Below are 20662 nucleotides of genomic sequence, written 5' to 3'. Positions count from 1 at the left end.
CTACCAGAAGTCTCTCTTGGATGTCTCCCCATCATTTTGTGACCATGCTCATTCTGCCAGAGTTAAGCAGTCCCCCTGCAGACATGACCCCTGAGGACATTTCTGTGCACTGAGATCTGTGTGGCTGCAGTACAGGAGAAGCCACTCTGTGCTTGGATCTGGCCCATTTGCTGTGGCAACTGCAGTAGGGTGCTGATAAATCCACTTGGTGTTCTGCTCAGGATGAAGCCAACCCACTACCAAGGCAGGGTGTGCCACTTGGCTTTCTGTGCAGAGCCTCTCAAAAGGAGGTGGTTGGTCACTGGTGGTTTGGGGTTGCAGCACAGGTCCCCTTTCTTCAGTCTTTGCCTTGTAATATGTGAAGTCAGTGTAGCTTTAGCCATCAGCTTCCCTGAGCTTTTAAGCAGATGAGTGAAATATGGCAACTGCCTGCCTTTTATAGGAAGAGTGTTTGGAATGAGTCTTTTCCTGTTGTGTCAGAGTGACACTTGTTTGGGATCCCAACAGCAATGATTCAACAGGTGATATGAAAATATTCCCCTTTTCCTTGGTGTCTTGCCAGTGCTGTTTTCCTTTGAATACTGCCAGTGTTCCTCCTTGAAAAGCATAAAAGCTGATGCTGATGTGGCTGCAGAGGCCTGGCTGGTTGATGGAGCTGAAGGCAGTAGGGCTGCTTTGGGTTAACAGGAGCAGGTCCTACAAAGAGCCTGGTTAGGCTTTCATGTGCCTGCTGGAGGCTAGTCATCCTCACAGTCTTGCCTTGCCTCATAGAAGGATTGTTGGAGCATTCATATTTCTGGAAAAACTGTGTGATAAAGCCATGGTTAGACATGGTTATTTTCCATTGTCATGAGCTGTATCTGTTTCAGGTTTTTGTTGTGTTTTTTGCACTTTTGGCATTGCTGCAATATTTTCAGTTTAAGTTTCTAGAGATAAAAGCTAATCAAATGCTCATTCCCCATCATGCACCAGTTTTTACAAATATGACCGAATGTATGCAACTCTTTAATGATACTTAAAGCATGTAATGAGTTTTTGGCTTTGAGGAAGTGATCGACTGTGATTTCTTTCTGATTTTTTTTGATTTTTTTTTTTTTACTTTGTTTTTCTTTAGGGCAGAAAATACCTCTTTGCTGGCTCAAATTCTGGTGTGGTTCAGTCCCCAGTGGCGTTCTGTGACAAGTACACCACTTGTGTTGACTGTGTTCTAGCAAGGGATCCTTACTGTGCTTGGAAACCCCTCGAAGCTTCCTGCATTGATATTTTTAAAGAAGCTGAAATTGGAAGGTAATGGTAGCATTTGATGACCTTGCAGTTGCAGTCAGTATTGAATCAGTCTTGTCCCTTACTGATAAGTGGAATTTTGAAAAGCAAATGTTTTCAAATACAGACTTTTTTCTATCCATTTGTCTGCTACTGCTGTTCAGATAAGATGACTGACTTAGCACAAGGGAATGGGCAGGCTCTAGGAAACATTTTTAATGTTTGGGCTTCCTTTTACAGGAACTGGATTCAGAACATAGGTGGAGATGCATCTTCTTGTTCTGGTGAGTTAGTCTTTGTAGAGCTCTTTCATATGCCTAGGTGGAGTAGTGAAAGAGTTGTGCTTAGTTCATCTTTGCTTTTGTGATTACCTGAACATGCATTTACATTTTTATAGGTATGAGATTCTGCTTTTGAATATTTGAGCATCTGTACAGCCTGCATGTTGTCTTAAAAATGTCTGTGTTTGTATGCATTTCAGTGTGCAGTGCACAACCCCCTGAAATGAACAGGGGCACCTCAAGAGTGACTTGTGAATGAAAGCAATACCAGAAGTACTTCTGTTGCAGAGGCCTCTGTCTCTTTGATACAGCATTTGACGTTCTACTGTGAGCCTTGACAAGTGCTTGGTTATTGCTGCTAGATCAGATTAAGTGATTTGGAAAAAAAGCTGATTTTATAGTGAGAGGGGAGGGGGAACTTGGAACACAGTACAGGGCAGCTGAAGTACGTTCCATAGTGCTTTAAGACAAGTAATCACAGGTCCTTTCTTTATAGTGTGTGCTGCTGCCACCAGATCAAGGACATCTTAAAGAGGCAGCAGTGTTACAGGCGATTTGAGCTGCAGTAAACAAAGCTCTTAAGAGTTTAACTTACCCCCGAGTTCAGTATCTTGCCTCAGTGACTCATCTCAAGTGCACGCTCATTTGTGGATCAGCGAGGTCTCATCTTTGTCTAGAAGTGGAGGCTCTCTTAGAGTTTGAGGTGTCCTATCTCTTAGTCTGTCTCAGTGTTTTGTGTGCAGCTGTAGCTTGGTATTTCACTCAGATTCTTGCATGCTGCCATCTTGGTCTCGTGAGGTAAATGCCATAACCTTCACACTTTCTGTTAAGACTGTAACACAGTCCTGTGAAGCTGTACAGGTTAGAGAAACTGGAATCATTGCTGATACTCTGCACATTTATTTTGATGTTCCAGATAAAGTAAGAGAGAATCCCCTACAGCATACATTCAAGCATGGGAGCACAGCAGAACTCAAGTGTTCTCAAAAGTCCAATCTGGCACAGGTAGTTTGGAAGTTCAAAGATGATGTGCTGAGAGTGGAGAGTCCCAAGTACCGTCTGCTGGAAAAGGCACTGCTCATCTTCAACTTATCAGAAGGAGACAGTGGTGTTTACCAGTGTTTGTCAGAGGAAAAAGTGAAGAATAAGAAATTTTCTCAAGTACTGGCTAAGCATGTTTTGGAACTGAAAAAAATACAGCACACCGTGGTGGGCCCCACCGCAGCAGCTGCACCAACAGAAGGTAATAGTGATGTGCCAAAAGCGTCAGCTGTGTCAACCGAGGGTTCCACTGCTCACACCTCGACCACTCACATGGTACCAGTCACGACAGCAAGGATAGTGACAAAGCCCATTGGCCCTGTCCTAACAAGTGTAGCCTCCAACACAGAGCTCTTCAATTCAATTCCCGATGCGGTCCCAGAAAAGACGATGTTCCTCAAGTCAAACGACAACTTCTTGTTGATGTTCCTCTTCCTCTTCTTTTTCATCCTGTTTCTGTGCCTGCTCTCCTACAACTGCTACAAGGGGTACCTGCCGGGGCAGTGCCTGAAGTTCCGCTCTGTCATGCTGCTCGGCAAGAAGAAAACCAAGTCGGATTTTTCCGACTGCGAGCAGAGCGTGAAGGAGACGCTGGTGGAGCAGGGCAGTGTGAGCCACCAGAGCGGGGAGCAGCCGAAGCCCGCGCACGACACCGGCTACGAGACCGAGCCCGACTGCGGGAACAGCCAGCTGCAGGCCGGGGACTCGCAGGCGTCCCGGGAGGCCAAGGACAAGCCCTTCGATGTCAAGTGCGAGCTCAAGTTCGCGGACTCGGACGTGGAGGGGGACTGAGGGCCGCAGCCCTCCCTTCCCTTCCGAGGAGGACACGAGCTGTGGTCCCGCCGTGGCTGTCGGAGCACGGGCGGGGTGTGACGGGCTAAGCCATAGTGGGGTGTTCGTGCTTCAGCTGTACAGCAAGCCAGTTTCCATTCAGATCTCAGCAGATTAGAGAAGCGGTGTTCTTGTCTGGAGACCATGGCATCTTGTGTTGTACTGTCCTTTCTTTTTAAAAGTTTTTTTAAATGGCCAGTTTCAGATCACCACTTGTTTATTCCCAATTTTTTCCCCCCACTGAGCGCTTTGCTCCAGTGAAGCTACTTGCTTGTTCTTTGGCCATGTTCTTCCATAGAGTAAAAGGAGCTTTTTAATTCAGTTGGCTTTAAAAAGTACTTCAGTCTACACACGTTTTTAGTTGCCATTAAAAAAAGACCTAGTTTCATTTTAATTCCAAATTGGAAATTGAGTTTAGTTTATCAGATTGGTAAATTATAGACTTTTGTCCAGATTGGGACATTTTTTTTTCTTTGCTTCTAGTGATTATTTTTAGTTTTATGCTTTGTGTTTTGGCACACTAGATCTCTTTAGTTGGTTAAAGTTAATTTTTTTAACTACTTTTTAAGTATCTTAGATTTTAAGGTACAATGGGGATAGCATTGCCTTGATTTGTGTAAGACTCAGGGATAATCTTGTTTAAAGGTTTTTTTCTTTGCTGCTTTTTAGAAATGTAGGTACAACAATATCAGTACAAAACATGGAGTAAGTGGGGAATGGGGAAGGAGGAAATAAATGCTTTTCTTTTCTTTTTTGTTTTTCCTCCCCCCCACCAGCTAGAAAGCTGGACATAGTGATGTTTTATTTTCTATACAAAACTGGATTTTTTTTTTTTCCTTTAGTTAATGAAACAGTACAGGCAAGCAACTGTCAGTTAGCAGTGACAAGGAAAGAGGTTTCTTGCATTGTGGGAGCAAAACAGGAATCAAGAAGAACTAACTCCAACAATTCAGCTGGTGACTCTCTGAAGTGGACTGTAAGGACTCAGCCTGATGAGAAAACGTTGCCGATTTTTTTTCTTCTTCTTCTTTTCAGATTCAGAAATAACTCATCTTCTTTTTGTGACAAATCTTTGCAGCATCACCCTTTCTGGATGATACCTTCCACTCTCCTATGCAACTGGAGACTGAAACTGGAGCTGCTTAAACAATCAGTCCTTTGAACTGTTTATGTGAATCATGCCTGCTGACGTGAAAGTGTGCATTTGTTCTCAGCCTGGTTCACAGCAGCACTGTTTGTCTGTAAAAGCATTTTGTGTGCAGTAACAGTCCTGGTGAATTGTTCCTCTCACTGCATCTTTCTGTAAATATTGCTAGAAGTAGAATTTGTTTTAACAGTAAACAGCAGAATGCCTGGGCTGCTTTTCTATGTTGAACTTCCATGATTTAGACCATCTTAGTGTAAACAGTTTATATTTTATAAGATTCAGTTTGGTTTTATTTTTCTATTTTTAATTATGTACATATAACAGAATAAATATTAAAATAAATTGTATTATTTATGAAACGTGACACAATGACACTGCTTTCCATTTGGCAAGCACTAATGTTCCTTGTGGGTTCCTTTAAGGGGAAAAGCAAGAACTTTCGTAATTAATTCAAAACAGCCTCTCAACTTCAAATGAGCAGGTTATAACCCAGGGGGGAGGGATTGGAAGAATGGGGGGAAAAAATGTGGGTGAAGGAGGAAAGTGATTTTCTCTAGGGGCCAAGGGATATTTCCTCTTACTACCTTTCTAAAATTCATTTGTCTTTCTGCATTATTTCTTCATTGTGTGATGTATTTCTTACAACTTTTTTCCTTAGTACCCTTTTACTCTCTTTTCTGTCCTCTTCTGTCACACAGCCTCATCTCCTATACCTTTCCCTCCTACTGGTACCTCCTTTTTGTCCTGTGTGGGAAGTGATTCACCTCCTTCACCCACCAGTACCCAGCCTGATGTTTGGTCTAGCACAGACCCCATAAAGGTCATGTTGTTGCCACCTTTCCTAAGTGACCAGACACAGCATGTTAGTGTCCGGGGACCTTTCCACCTCTTCTGCCAAGCCACAGGTAAGCTGGAGGACCCCTGTATAAGCCATCATGGTCTGCATTAAAGGCTTAGCTATGTCACCATGTACTGTGTAAGTTTTACTTTTCTGATGCTGGGGGGAAGGGGGGCTGTTGGAGGGGCAAAGGGGAGAGAAGAGAGAGACAGTGTCAGGGTGCCACTTCCTGATTTTATTAGGCTAGAGTAATGTTTAGCAGGTAGATATTTTCATTGTCAGTGTGTATGCAATTTAAAAAACACACTTGTATTGGGTTTGAATTTGGTGTATTTTCTGGGCCAGGTCAGTTGTTCTTTTTTCATCTTATTTTAAATGATGAAGGACTTACAGTAACAACAAATTCCATTTTATGATGGGTGTATTATCTGAGGTGTACAGGAGAAGGAAAGAGCAATTTTTCCATAGCAATTCACTTACTTTCCAGCTTTTGTTTGGATTGTTACGAAGTGTAGTTTGTGATTGCTGGTTTAAGCTAAGTGTGATTTAATGGATCTGAACAGGTCCTTGGATGTAACCTTGTTTTCCTTAAAATAAGACATTACATAGATGGAGGAATTTTAAAAACTAGCATGGGTTCACATTGGTCTCAGTGTGAGTATTATCTGGAGTCAGATCAAAATGCATAAATTCTTATTAGTGTAGATCCTAACAAAGGCATTGTTTTTATTTCCGTGGCTAAAAAGAGCAAGGGTGGGATGAAGGTTCTTTCATAGAATGGAATAATTTAGATTGAAAAAAGGCCTTTCAGCAATAATTTGTTCACTTTTTCTATAGACAGTTCAAAAACTTCATTGTACAACATGAAAAACACTATAATAGCATAAATAGCACAAAAGATTTAAACAGACGTGGAATTTATTTTAAATTTTCTTTTTCTTTCATCCAGCTGTGCCTTTTTTAAAATGATGCTCGTGCTACTTTTGAAAATTGTGATTAATTGTATTTGCCTTGGCAGTGAAGGAGGGAGCAGTGCCCTAAAGTCAGCCTGTGGAATTCACTCCTCAGGAGGTGTAGGGGTGCATATTGGAAGAAACTGTCACAACCACCTGACATCCAAGAGCTGCAGTGATGGCACAGGCAGGGCCAAGGTGCCCCAGCTGTTGAAGTGCTTCTGATTCATCTCAGGGAGCAGTGAAAGACCCAACTTTGTGTTACAGATGGGGGATTTACTCCCTTTGGGAAACATCACACCCTTTTCATACCCAGAATTACAGCTGTAGTCTGTTGATTTAAAAAAAAAAAACACCAGCCCCCAACCCAACAAATGCAAACCATCATACTGAACTGACACAGATATTTTGCATCTTTCTGGGTTCTGCATGTGAGGGTGTATACATTTATCCTGAGTGGGGGGTGACTAAGCAAGTGCTTTTGCTAGGAAAGTCTCTGCTTGGATTTATTCACATTTCTTCAGTGTCTGTTGATATTTCTTTATATAAACATTGCTATAATGGAACTTTTATTTCCCTTGGCTGTGAATATAAGGAGAAGTGTGTCTACAAGGAGCAGAAGGGTTAAGTGAGACTGGCAGAGAGTTAAATGTTGTGCCTGGTTGTCTGCATAAAGGATATGGTATCAAGCCAGTGTATGATGCAAATATATATGCAAAAAAAAATATATCATCCAGTCAAAAACCTCAAGCTTATTTTGACTTGAGTTTCTAATGTTATTTTATGAGAACTGGCGAATCTCTTCCTTTTTTTTAATTGTACATGTCTCGTTTCAAGCTGTCTGGAAACTCAGCAGGAGTTGGTGAGTTCTTTTGCTCATCTCTTACTCATCCCACATGTTTTAACCTGAAAGCTTGCCTAGGGGTAGCACTCCACAACCTTGTAACTGTCTGATTTCAGAAAGGTGAAGCTGAAGTGGATAAAGCACCAACAGCCACTTGTGACATACTGTTATTTTTTTTTTTTTCCTGAAAAAACCCTAGTTTGTCAAGAATGGGGTACTCCTGCCCCACCTGAAGAGGAAGGAATAAATCTGCCTGCTCAGCTTTTCTCCCAGTTCCTTTCTCCCTGCTCCCCTGAAGAGTCCCACATTTCTCCAGAGACCTGTTTGCACATGGGCAAACATCAGGCTTCCTGTGTACTTTCTCTACTAGAATTTTCTCTCCCATTGCAGAATTTTTTAAGCCCTTTACAGACATTTTAGGCGAGCTTCAGATAAATTGAATGAAATACTACACCATCTGGTTCAGGGGGGACAGACAGCTGATGGTGTATGCACCTGCTTTATAAATTTCTCTGTTGAAATTAGGTACAGTAGAAACAGGCTTTTCCCAGCAGTTTTGGTTCTGCTTGGAGGTGCTTTACTGACACCTCCTCCTCTGGTATTAGACTAGTATATCCATGTTTGGAACTTCCCAGACAAGTGATCATGCTGAGCAACAATTTAAATGCTTATTTTATAGTAAGACACGCTGCAAAACACCATTCTTGATGTGTCCTTCTGCCCTGTAGATTCAGACTCGCTGTGTCCATGGTGTCATATCTCCCTTTAGTTCGTCTGCAGCTGGAGGTTTTACATAATGGATTATTGTCAGCCTTGGTAAAATAACCCCAGCAGTGTGAACAATAAAAGTTCTGTGAACTTGGCAATATACTCTAAAGCAGTTGCTACTTCATGGAGCTGCTGAGATGGGTATGTGGTAACGTCCACACGCAGTGCCTGTTCTCTGTGGTTGTGCTCTTCTAAAGGGAGTACCAGAAAGCTTCCCATCCATGGAGGAAAAGATCTGTAACTTCCAAGAATCAAGAGCTGCGAGTGGTTCAGTAGAGATTTCTCTCTCTCTGTTGCTTTGGTGAAGCCTCAAGTTGTGCTGAGAGGCATGCAGAAGGGTGGAGGAAAATATAAACTGCAGTGCACTGCACTTTACTAAGCACTGCTGCAGGACTCAAGGTGCCTGCAGAGTGAGTCTGAAAGAGACCCTGCCCCGGGCTGTGTGCAGGAGCCCCAGGGCTGCCTGTGCTGGTGCCACCACGTCCTCGTGCATCACAGGGCTCAGCAGAAGGGCTCAAAAGCCCCGGTACCCCTTGGTGTGCCTGATGGTTTTTTTTCCTGGGAGGAGGAGCTTGTCTGTCAGAGGCTGACTGACCCACATAGATAAGTCGTAAGTCATGCGTGGGTTTTTTTGGCATCCTTTACAGGGTTGCATTATCCATGGAGCCCTGGGGTGATGTGGTCTGGTTTGGAGCTCAGTCAGGAGAGGTGTGGAGGGGTGCAGCGGGATGAGCCTGTGTAGGAATGTGCTTCGTGTGAGATAACATGTTAGTGTAGTGTTACCAACCACAGCACTTAAATCACAGCGTGCATCTTAAAATGGACTTTACCAGGGTTGTTACTTTTTTACTCTTACAAGAACACAAATACCAAAGAGCAGTTTGTTGTGAGCATACACTTGTGGTTCATAACCAATTGCATTTGGTGTCTCTTAATGTGAATTATGGCTGTGGAGAGATACAAAGCGAGGTTTCTGAAACCTGAAAAATGTTTTAATTAGTAGCCTAGAAGAGGTAAGCTCTGCATCTCTCAAGGCAATTCAATCCACGGCACAAATATTTTAGAACTTTATAAAATCTTTTAAATCTTTATGCAGTGTATTTTGAGATTTACACAGTGATGCTTTCCTGAAGCAACGCTCTTGACTTAAATTTGCATGCTTGCTTAGTAATCCACGTTCAGTTTGTCCTCATGGGAATGCTGAATTTGCACCTTGTTAAACAATGCCATATCCCACTTTTATGAATTAGCTTCTCGGGTGTTTTGTCTCGTGCTGTGTGCCTGTGACTCAATTTCAGTGTCTCTGGCTACTGGTAATCTCACAGCTGCCATTTCTTTGAAATTTTGTAGTTTTGTTCCAGTTCTTTCAACTGACTAAACATCACATAAAGGCATCTTGGTGCTATAAAACCATTCCTTAGTGCAGGTCTCTGATATGACACCTGTTTTTCATTACTTGAGATGCATCTAGAAGGTAAGTTGAAAAATCAAAAATTGTTCCTTTGATAGAAAAGGACATGGAAGTCTTAAGGTTATAAAATCGAGTAAATGTCACAGACCAATTTTGCATAAAACTCAATAGATATTAGAGGTATCCTTGTTACTGTAGATTTCAGTGTGTTAGGGCTGTAATTATTTTACTGGAATGCTGGCATTTCTCTTTTTACAGGCATAAGGGCTTGCTGAGACCCTCTTACATCTAACTCTGCATGCAAACCCCGCAGCATTAAACACCTTTGTGAGTGCTGATGTTACCTGGGTTCTGTTGGCTTCCTTCATAGTGACTTCTGTAAAAAAATTGAAAATTTATTTTACGAGGACTGTGATACGGGTGGTGCATTCTTAAATTCTGGCATTAAGAGCAGATTTTGAAACACTTCTGTAGGAATTCCCTTCAGTGTGCAGTTTCACATGTAAATGCTATGGTCAAGCTAAGAAATACACGGAAGGGTGTGTAAAAAGAACACGTTTTCCTTTTTCATAAGGTGTGTCAAGGTAAAAAAGGGGAGAGCAAAGAAAAGAATTAGAACCAAAAATGTCTTACTCATTTTTTCCTCAGAAGATTTTTCTTATTCTTTCTTCTGCTCAACAGAGTCTTACCTTGCACAGGTAAGGTGCAGCTGGCTGCATTCATACAGGTTTTTCCTGTACAGTGAATAAAATGGTGCAGTTGGGAAAGCTCTTCTTGTGTGGCTTTTTGGTAATTTACAAATGCTTAAGACACTAAAGAAAAGACACCAAAAAAAAAAAAACCTTTCTCCCCGTGGGGGAATCAGTCCAGTAAGGACTGGTGGTTTGTTCTTGGTGGCCTGCAGGTGGTTATTACTGTTGTAGTGTGCTTACAGCATTTCAAGCTGCAGGTGTGTGCCATACACATCAGTAGGTGTGTAAAATCCTGTCTGCTGCATCACACCTCAGCAGAGGGCCTGGCTAAACTGAGCCCATGGCAAGGTTTTCAAAGCTGCTCACTGGTACCAGGGCAGTTTGAAGAAGCCCATCCTTTTGCAGTATTCTCCACCTGAGTTTGATAGGCATGAGATTATGGGAAGACTCCAAGGGCACAGGAAAGAAAGGGTTTGCAGAATCCGTGTCAGCTTTTGTAGCATGACTAGGTAGGTGTAAAAGGAGAAGTTTGCTTCACACTGGGGTCTTTGAGGCGCAAATGTAACTTCTAAATGCCTCTTGGGATGTCTTCTCTTGGGAGAGAAAGGGATTCAGTTTGGTTCTTACTTCTCTGTACCATTTGCTTACAAGGGTTTGCTTGACCTCCCAGCTTAGCCTTTCTCCTTTTGCAATTCACCATAAGGATTTCTACTGTTTTTCTCCTTGCTAATGCAAAATTCTTGCTTCAGTAATGCCCCAGCTTGGAGCAGTACACTGGTATTAACTACAGCCATGATTGAGCAGCTGTATTTCCCAGTCCTGCCAGGTGAGATGTGGTTGGGACAGGTATTGGAATCTCTGGAGCACAGCCAAAACTTTACGCTATTTTCCTCAGCACATCTTGTTACCCCCACCAGCCTGGATTGCAAACTGACTACCTGTACAGTTATTTTTCTTCCCTACGAGAGCTACAGCCTGTAGACTTGTGATTATTAATCCATTGGTGTGATGGCTGATTAACTGGGTACTAATTTGGAACATAGTTTTCATGTCTTTTTAATAATTTCAGCAGAAACTGTTGCCAGAGCTGCTTCAGTTTGTGTTACTTGCACTGTCCCCTCAGTGGAGATGAAAATCTCATTTCCATCTCTTCCAGTCATCTTCCTGCTAGATCCACCTGGCAAACAAAGAAGCAAAAGCAGTGGTTTGTGTTCTCTGGAGAACAAAAGTGATTTTTGGAGAGCACGTTACTCCCCTTAAAACACATTCTCCAGTTTTCTTATTTTTAAATTCAGCATAGTATCCTTGTTACCTGATAGGAGGGCCAAAGATAATTATGAAAACTCAAAGTGGAATCTCTTTTTTTTTTTTTTCCTGCCAGTCGTTTAATTTTTCTTCACAGGCAAGTTATCTGGGTTCCAATTGCAAAACCCTTTTTCTGGACCCACTCGAGAGAACATCCAAATAAATGAATGCTGTTCCTGCTGGGAAGCATGGACAGTGACCAGCTGAGTTTTCATCTGAGGGGGCGAGTCAGACATTTTCCCAGCCTGCTTTTAAATGCCTCTGTGAGAAGACAGATGCCACGTCCCACTTCCATCTGCATGTGCTGTGCATCACCTCTGGGGACTGGTTGCTGCTTCCAGCAGCTGCTTCCCGTTTCCCAGGAAGCACCTCTTGCTTTTCATCTGCCTTAGGGAGGCTGCATCAGTTCCTGGTGTTGATGTTGCACAAACAGATTGATGATTTGTCGAAGCTCCCAGCTGTTTGTTGTGCTCTAGGTCGTGCATTCTTCAGTACCAAACATTTGGTGTTGGAAGCAACATTATTCTGGCATTTCAGGTCTGTTTTCCTTGACTTTTTAAAGCGATTCCTTTTTCCTGTCAGGGCTTGCTTGGCCTTCTGGAATGCACTGCCCCTACTTCAACAAACAAAAACAACCACCAAAAAACCAAAACTATGAAAAAACCCGCTCCAGTTGCAGAATGTTTAGGCTGTGTAACTTGCACACTGTTTTCAGAAAACTGCAGAGATGCTTGTCTCAGTTTAGAAGTTCTTCCCCCTGTTTTCCAATCAGTCACTCTCTGATGGCTTCATTTACTACTGATTTATTATTCTAGGAGCTTACCAGCAGCCATGACTCAGACTCCTACAGATCAAGACACTCTTAACCAGCCTTAAATCTGTCATTCACATAGGGGGTAGTGCTGGTTTTAGTGCTCCATATTAATGATTGACCAACCTTTTCCTGGGCTAACTTTGATCTCTGATTCAAAATAACCTTCCTGCATCCAGGTGATACTGCCTTTTTACAGCTTAATCTGTGCTCCAGATGAGAGCTTCCTATATGACCTTGATTTTCAGGAATCTGTGATGTTTCCTTCAGCAGCATTCAGCAAAGCCACAAGCTAGATAGCAAGCATTAAATCCACATGCCACTTTTTTTTTTTTTTTTTAATCTGCTGCACATGGAAGTGGTTTTGGTTTGTGCTGGGTTTTAGAGGGGAGGCTTTTCTCCTAAACTTCCCATCACTGTGGATAGCCTCTGGTAGCAATTCTGTTTAGATTATAGGGATTTGTATAAAAGACTTTTCGTTACCCTGATGGAATTTCTCTGTGGGATACCTGTGGGTTATCTTCCCTGGATTTCAATTTGCTGTCAACTTGGGATAAATTAGGTTAGCTGTTGAAAGCTTTAAGAGGTTTAGGCTTGCTGGCAGCTCCTGCTTTGTTTTACCAACTCCCCTCTCTCTATCTTGGGAGTGTTTTTCTGAATATAGGGAAGCCTTGCTCTAGTGCCACCCTTCAAGAACCAGCTTAAAATCCAGGTAGAACATGTGCTAATCCAGCAGCAGTGGGGTGGCACTGCTCAAGGTCTCACTGTACAGCTTGACTGGGCTGCTTTGGAGGTGCCTGCACAGCTCTGCACATGGCAGTGTTGGGCACAAGGGGCGAGCGTGGCCAGTGCTCCCTCCCCCAGCTCTACTTACTCATTTAAAAGGAGGAGATTATGGATTATCTCCAAGCTGTCTTGAAAGCCCTGTGTCTGTTAGGATGTGATGTGTATATGGCAAATGTTTAATTTGGTCCAGTTTAGCAGGGCACATCCCCACGCTGCTCTGGATCTGCAGCTGTATCCTTCAGTTCTTTAAACCTGGTTTTATTTACCAATTTGTTTTACCCTTAGGTCAGATTTACACCAGTAGCTCAGCGAACACAGACTATGGGAGAAGCTTACAAGCAGCTGCAGTGGTTTAAGTTTTTATGGTGTGACTGCCTACATTTTTTTTCTCGTGGAAAATACTGAGGAAAAATCATCTGGGTATTAAATACATGGTTTGTTCAACCCAGCCTGACTTGACATAGACCAGAGAACCCCTTCTGCCAGCAGAAACTTAACCTGGACAATTCCTGGGCTGTTCCTGTCAGGGTAGTGCCATTTCATTGAAACTGCTGAAAGCAGAGGTATAGAAAATGAGATCTGTATGGGAAAGAAGCAAACACTTTCAGAAGACACTGGAAACTGTGAAGGGCTTATGCAAAGAAAAGGGGTAGTTCAGACAATGCAGCAAGGTTTTTTCCATTTTTTATATTAATTTCCCATCTAAAATCAAGGCAGTGAAGTTGATTTTACTTAATCACATTTTATTATTATAATTTATTGAGGCAATGTTTTCAAAGTTAACTCTTTGAAGTATCTTTCGTGGTTGCTTAGACATAGCTAGTTACATATCTAGACTGTTGTGCTGTTTAATACTCTGCTTATTATGATCTAATAAGTTTACTTTTTTTAATCTTTCAAGCATTCTTAAAGTGGATGGCAAAGTAAGTAGATCAGATGTGTCAGAAACTCGTATTTTAAAGTTTGCATTAGACGCGTAATTAATTTGTATTATAGCAACAGTAGGAAATGCAGATTATATGTTCATATTATTTTCCTTCGCTTTCAAAAAAATAATTCTCTAACCATTACATTCGAGTCTGAATTAATTTCACCATAGAGCTGTAGAAAACTTGCATTTAACAAATGTGATGGAAAGCTTCTGCAGATTACAGTTTCAGCGTATTTTTCCTGTTGTTCCATCCTGAAAATGAAATCAGAGTGGAGAAGGTAACTGGGTAAAATTGCCAGGTTGCAGCTTCCTAAGGAGCCAGCCTGAACCATCACAGCTTTAAAAATTTCTTGTTTAGGGAAATCATTGGACTTTAGTCTTCTGGTGAAATGTGGATCTAAGCTGAACTTTTTGCAGATTTTCAGCACAACTCTGATCTTTAGCACCAGAAAGTAGAGCAGGTTCTCTGATAGGAATAGTACATCTGAAGTAATTTTAGGGACCTGTCCTGCACTGAACGTGCCACTTCCTTGCATGTCCCTAAAATGGTGCTTCAAGATTTCTGTCCTTCTGCTGTGCTTGTACTGACTGTTCCTCCCATTTGTCCAAATTCCAACTTCAGCATTAGTTTACTGGAATAATTTGTCCCTGTTTTCAGACGTCCCATGATTCTAGCGAGATGTAACCCATCTGCTGTTAACTGCAGAGTAAATACAATCATCCACAAACACCTTTTTAAAAAAAAAAAAAAGAGTATGTGCTGGACTATTCTTTTCCATGATTTTCAGTCCAGCATGTTTGCTCTCTCCACTTTGTTAGAGCTGTTGCCAAGTCCTTGGGACTGTGCCACTTCCCTCGGAGGAACTCTGCAATGCTTTAATTAGATTACGTTCTCTCTCATTCACCCTTACTCCTAATTTGTGTGTGCATCTGTGGCAGATTTGGAAATAAAACTAGTAAGAGTTTGATGTGACACACAGAGGGAGTGTACAGATGTAAAAACTGTCCTTTTTTTTTTTTTTTTTTTTTTGTCTGCCTGCATGATTATCTAAAACTAATCGTAGATTTTTCTGAGGAACAAAATCCCACATCGATTTCCAGTTTGAAGTGCTCATGAAGCTGAGTTCTGTAGTACATTACCCCTTCTGTCAGGACATATTTGGAAAAATAGCTTATCTTCTTTCTACCCCAGATTTTTTTTTTATGTCCTCTCTTGCTAAGACTAGTCTGGATCATAGGCCCAGAGGGAGAAACAGGCATGTTTTAAACGTCAGAATTACTGCAAAGTTCTTAGTTTGGCCCAGATATCTGTATTTTAAATGAAAAGGCTCTGATGTGCCAGGTACACTTCAGCCAACCTTGCTAATTTTATGGGAACAGCTGTTCTGTCCTTTAGGCTACTGTCAATCTCTGATTTACTCAAACGTTGTCCTTGCAGGTTAAGACAAATAATAGCAACAAAGCTAAAAAATGAGACTGTTCTTTGTTGTTAATCCAAGCTTCTTTCAAGCTGTGTCTTGCTTAAGTGACTGCTGGTTCCATGCTTTTTTCCAGTTGTGTCTCTTTCATCACTAGTTCCAGCATCCTTGACACACTGAGCTCTTGAACGCTTTCCTCTCCTGGCCTTGTTTTCACATTCTGTGAGGCGTCTCACATGGTTTCAGCTTCCTACCAGAAGCCTGATCAGCAGTAGGTGATGTGTCCTGGCCCTCCAGGAAGTCATACAGGCAGATACTGTTGATGTTCACAATCTGCTCCACCATCTTAGTGGGCTGAGTTCCCCCTTTGGAGAATCCACACAGGATTCCTCAGTACGTATGAACTCACTTTGGCTTTGAACCTGTAAGTTACCAGTGCTAGCTCATTTTTATCCCAGGTTTTTGATACCCAGAATTTCAGCTGAAGAAACCTAAGAAACATTACAATCAACCATCTGTGCTTATTTAAGCCTGATCTTGAGGTAGCAGGCTTTTGTTATCTCTTCAAAGACTCATCTGCTGTTTTCTTACAGAATAAGCTGACTGACGTTTTTACAGGTCCGGATGGTTCCTATTTTGTCTGGAAGAAGAACGGACAAACGATGAAGGCGTGCATCATGGAGCAGTCTCATGTGCTGCTTGATGGCAGAGTGCATGTTCTGAGCTGGGTGAAAGATTCAGTGTCAGAAAACACAGAGTACACGTGTTCGTTCGTCTCAAAAGCTGGGAATGCGACATCGGAAGTGCTGATCACCACGGAAGATAAAGGTAGGCTTGTTTCCAGCATATGCTGGGTTTGGCCTGAGCTTGGTATGAGCAGACTTCTGTAATGCTTACCCATAAAACGTGCACATCTGAAGATAACTCTTGCCTGCTGTATTGTTACCCACTTTGGTTGTACAGGAAAAGGTTTTAGAGCCATAAAAACTCCTCCTTCCACCCCCTCCCACAAAAGACTAACCTGTAAATTAGCAGTTATGATCTAGATATTAAACCAAAACCTGCTTAACTAATGACATTGAAAGTTAGATGAGTACTAGAGAGTTTCAAATAGATACTCTGCTGGAACTCTACAGGGTGAAGTACAAAACTTATTTCATAAGGACTTAAGGATCTCAGATGGTAAAGAGAAACCTCCGATATCCAGGATTTTTAAAAAATCAGATTTGTAAACCACCTCACTACAGTGAGGTCAGTCCTCACTGCTCTATTTGGACACACACTAAGCAGGAGGGCAATTAGCTAACTTCAGCAACTGTGCAAGATTTTTGGGTATCCAAACTGCCTACTGCACCTAGCTCTTGAGAACTTATCCAGGGCTGGAGAAGTTCTGAATAATCTTTTTAAAAAGACAGCAGGAGTGTGGATTTTATTGGCAAGGTGAAGGAAGATTTAGTTAGCTGGTGAATGTGAGTTTGTCAAGAATGGCATAATGCTGCTTTTTTCAGTGACAGAGAAAAGCAACAGGAGTTTTGCAAGTTATGCCACTGCTTTTAAGTCTGTCTCAGAAGCAGAATGAAGAGCATCTCCATGAAACTAATGTAAATATAAAAAAGAGACAGGGGCTCTCACTGTGCTCTAAAAGCTGTTGCTACTGTCCCAAAGGATAAATAGAAAATATTATATCCCCACCAGTGTTACATTCTGCAAGAAAAGCTGGCAGACAGAATTTCATCAAGAGGCAGTAACATAGCCCTTCTTAAGTTCTCAATGGGAGGAAGAACAAGTAATTATATAACATTACTAAAAACTTTAGAATTTACTAACTGGACCCAGTCCTATCACATCACTCTTGTCCCCAGGCTCAGTATGATCTAACTGGAGCACTGCTGTGCTTGTTAGATTTAGTGCCTTTATCTGTGATTTGAGATCAAGAAAGTATGACCTACAAATTAGGAGTTCAAACCCATCTGTTTACTTTGGAGGCTATTAATTTTGCTGCAGAGGGAAAGAGACACAACCATTTCACCAGAACTTAACTGCCAAATAACATGAAAGGAGGCAGAGCAAAATGAAGGACAAGACAGTGGCTTCTTTCCTTCTATCCCAAGCTGCCACAGCAAGTCCTGCAACTGAACAGGTACTGACTTCTCCACCATGACATGGCTCTGTAATCATCCCATGTACAATTCTCAGACAGTGCTGGTCAGGATGCATGGACCAAAGAATTTGATACCTGGAGAAGTGCAATCAGTGAACATGCCACGATGATGCAAAACTGGAGGAAAACATGGGTAAGAATTTTTGGAAAAGGTATCCCCTACAGTGCTTTCTACATGAGGCACAGCAGTCCCAATTTTATAAACTGCCTCTCACACTTCTGCAGCTGAATGTATTGATATAACAAAATGATTAGTGTTCCTGTACATGTCATCATTGTGACTCTCTGTGCAGTAAAACCTGCTCTGTGAAATTCCCTGCAGTTATGTCAGCTTGTTCTTTCAGTCCACTAACCAAGTGCTCATCAGTCAGTAGTTCTCTTCCTGCCCAAAACAGTAAATCTGTGTATACTGAGTATAGTAGATTAATTTCAGCACATCTGTGGACTAATTGGATTGCAGAGACTACTGGACTTCATAAATGGTACTGTCCATTTAAAGGAAAATAGCCCATATCCAGCTATTAATGTTTTTTTTTTTTCCCCAACAGTTAAAACAAAGATTACTTTTGAAAACTTTGGATATGACGTGGAACAGTTAGCATAGGCAGACTTTAAGCTCCATTTTAATTTTTAAAGGAATATTAACACATCATTCTGAAATTTTTCTTCAGGAGACCTGCAACAAGAAAAACAGCCTCTAGTGGACAAAGGCATGAACAGGCTAGAAGGAGAAATGTATGCAAGTTAAGAGTACCTGGTACTCTTTTATTACAGCATTTGGAGATGTCTTTGCAGGTGTTAGTGCTGGCATTAAAACTGATATTCAAGAGAATCAACTCAAGCATGAAGTGGAAGGGGATATTCTTACTGCACCAAAGTAACAAAGTTAGTTACATGCTGCAAGAAAGGCCACCCATCCCATGCTGGAACTGTCTCTGGTTTTCCGATGCCAGCTATTCCAGCTTAATGAAGGACAAAAGTAGTCTCACTAAGACTTGTGCTGCTCAAACAATATATGATGTGCATCTTCTGCTTTGAGTTCATTAAACAAGCCAGTTAATTTTGACCTTGAGTATCTTGGCATATGACTTAGGAATTTAAGATGTGGATCACATTTATTTAAAGGCATTTCAACTTGTACACTTATTTCCTTCTGTTTCCCCTCACACTCTGTTGCCAGGGTTTTGAAGAGCATTCCTTTCTGGGGTCAGCAGCTTGGATCTGTTCACACGCATTTCCTTGGGTAGCTGTGCTGGCTTTGGCTGGGGTAGAGGTAATTTTCTTCAGAGTCTAGTATCGGGCTGTGTTTTGGATTTGTGCTGAACACAGAGTTGATAACACAGACATGTTTTTGTTATTGCTGAGCAGGGCTTACACAGAGCCCTTTTCTGCTTTTCATACTGCCACGCTGGGGAGGGAAGCTGGGGGTGCGTGGGAGGCTGGGAGGAGACACAGCCAGGACAGGTGACCCAAACTGTCCCAAGGGATATTCCAGACCAGGTGACATCCTGCTCAGTATATAAAGTGGGGGGAATGAGGAAGGGGGGACATTTGGAGTGATGGTGTTTGTCTTCCCCAGTAACTGTTACAGGTGATGGGGCCCTGCTCTCCTGGAGGTGGCTGAACCACCGGCCTGTCCATGGGCAGCAGTGAATGCATTCCTTGGTTTGCTCTGCTTGTGTGCAAAGCTTTTGCTTTCCCTGTTAAACTTTATCTCAACCCATGAGTTTTCTAACTTTTACCCTTCCACTTCTCTCCCAGATCCCTCTGTGAGTGACTGAGAGGTTGTGTGGTGCTTGGCTGGGGTTAAAACCATGAGAGTAATAAAGTTTCTGTACCAAATAAAGAAGTTCTGAGTAATGCTTAAAATACAGATTACCAAGTATCCTAGTGTAAGCAGACTCTTTAGTTTTTGCAAATTTTTCTTCTATATTTGAGATAACTGTGGTATCTTAAAGAAATTCTGTGCTGAATGAATTCGAAGACTCTTCCTAGTGATCAACTGCAGCTTGAAAATATGAGGATCCACACAATCCACACTGAAACCATTTTACTGCGTTGCTTTTCATCCTTCTGCATCTAATAAACACAAATCTGAGGTGTAATTCAAGCTTTCTGTATTATCATCTCAGCGGTTTTCAACGGCTGGAAGCAAATAAGATGCCAGTTGATAACCAGTCCATGGGGACAGCTGCTCCTAGCAAGAGCAGAAAGCTGCACAGTTACTCCTAAATTATCCCCTAGCTGCTAAGATTTAAATTAGATTGTTTCCCACACTTAGGAAAGCATTCTCCTCACACTAAGACTTGAATGACCCTTTTTCTTTTTTTTTTTTCACATGCTAGGTGAAGATCCTTGTGTATTCCCTGTTTTTCTTAATCATTTTCTCTATTTTTCACAGTGGCAGTCATAAATTAATGCTGATAAATTAATCTGACACTAATGTTCAGAGATAATTTTTTCCCCATTTTGTGTTCCCGGGACGACTATAAATAGACTTTTCCTTGAATTGCCTCTCCTCCATTTGTTCGACAGATTTGGAGCAGGCAAGTTTAGTTCTGTGGTGCTGAGTGGGAAGGTAAAGCTTTGTAAGACTGAGGTCAGAATTAGAGACGACATAGCTAAGCTTTGCTTTGTTACAGCAGCAAATTACTGCCAAGTAGTAAAAAAATTTCTGGATTTTTTGCTTAGCTCAATTTTGTGGAAAAAAAAATAAAATCTGTGTAACAGGATTAGTGAACACAGCTGTGACACCTTATAGTGAATTTTTTTGCTACTCTCTGAGAACAGGAAGTAACTCCCTCAGATTTTGAACAAGCTGTAGTATTTCCAAAGTGACTTTTTATGTTCTTCTGCAGTAAGACAAAGTAGAAAACATCGTCAAAAAAACAATTTCTTTCTCCAACTGGTCCCCATTCCATGCAATGACCAGGTTTAGCAGTTTCACAGTTGTAGGTGTATATCAAAGTGGCACAAGTATAAATGCATGAATCACAGCTTACCTCTGGATCAAGGATACATGCTGGCCAAAACCAGCTTTTGTCACTGGGACCTTTCACCCCTGATTTCCATTTAAGCTTAGAAGAAACTAATACAAAAAGATCATCATCATAACCAGTGACCAACTGAGCATTTCAGCAGAAGGCTGCCTCCCCTTGTCAGTGTTCTTCCTCAAAGCTGA

At 41.8% G+C, this 20662-nt stretch overlaps 1 protein-coding gene across 4 annotated transcripts in view; it reads left to right on the top strand.

Moving 5' to 3' along the window:
* SEMA4D (semaphorin 4D) overlaps window positions 1-18547 on the top strand; it is a 96322-nt gene extending 77775 nt beyond the window's left edge. Inside the window, exons 16-22 of one of the 4 annotated variants that reach the window (XM_051777326.1) lie at window positions 1115-1287; window positions 1504-1547; window positions 2461-2787; window positions 5262-5468; window positions 15939-16148; window positions 17517-17614; window positions 18153-18547. In XM_051777326.1, the coding sequence (XP_051633286.1) occupies window positions 1115-1287; window positions 1504-1547; window positions 2461-2787; window positions 5262-5468; window positions 15939-16148; window positions 17517-17614; window positions 18153-18182 (1089 nt within the window). In that variant the 3' untranslated portion in view covers window positions 18183-18547. Of the gene's footprint in view, window positions 1-1114; window positions 1288-1503; window positions 1548-2460; window positions 5236-5261; window positions 5469-6419; window positions 7333-15938; window positions 16149-17516; window positions 17615-18152 lie in introns of those variants that run through there. The other 3 variants (XM_051777329.1, XM_051777328.1, XM_051777325.1) reach the window with 3 other exon arrangements.
* The last annotated feature ends 2115 nt before the right edge of the window (window positions 18548-20662 follow it).

The sequence above is a fragment of the Manacus candei genome, unplaced genomic scaffold (assembly GCF_025592945.1).
Source record: "Manacus candei isolate 608988 ecotype Guabito, Panama unplaced genomic scaffold, ASM2559294v1 h1tg000010l, whole genome shotgun sequence".
Taxonomy (NCBI): Eukaryota; Metazoa; Chordata; class Aves; order Passeriformes; family Pipridae; genus Manacus; species Manacus candei.
Note: the sequence above shows the minus strand (reverse complement) of the source record. Positions and strands in the feature narration are given on the sequence as shown.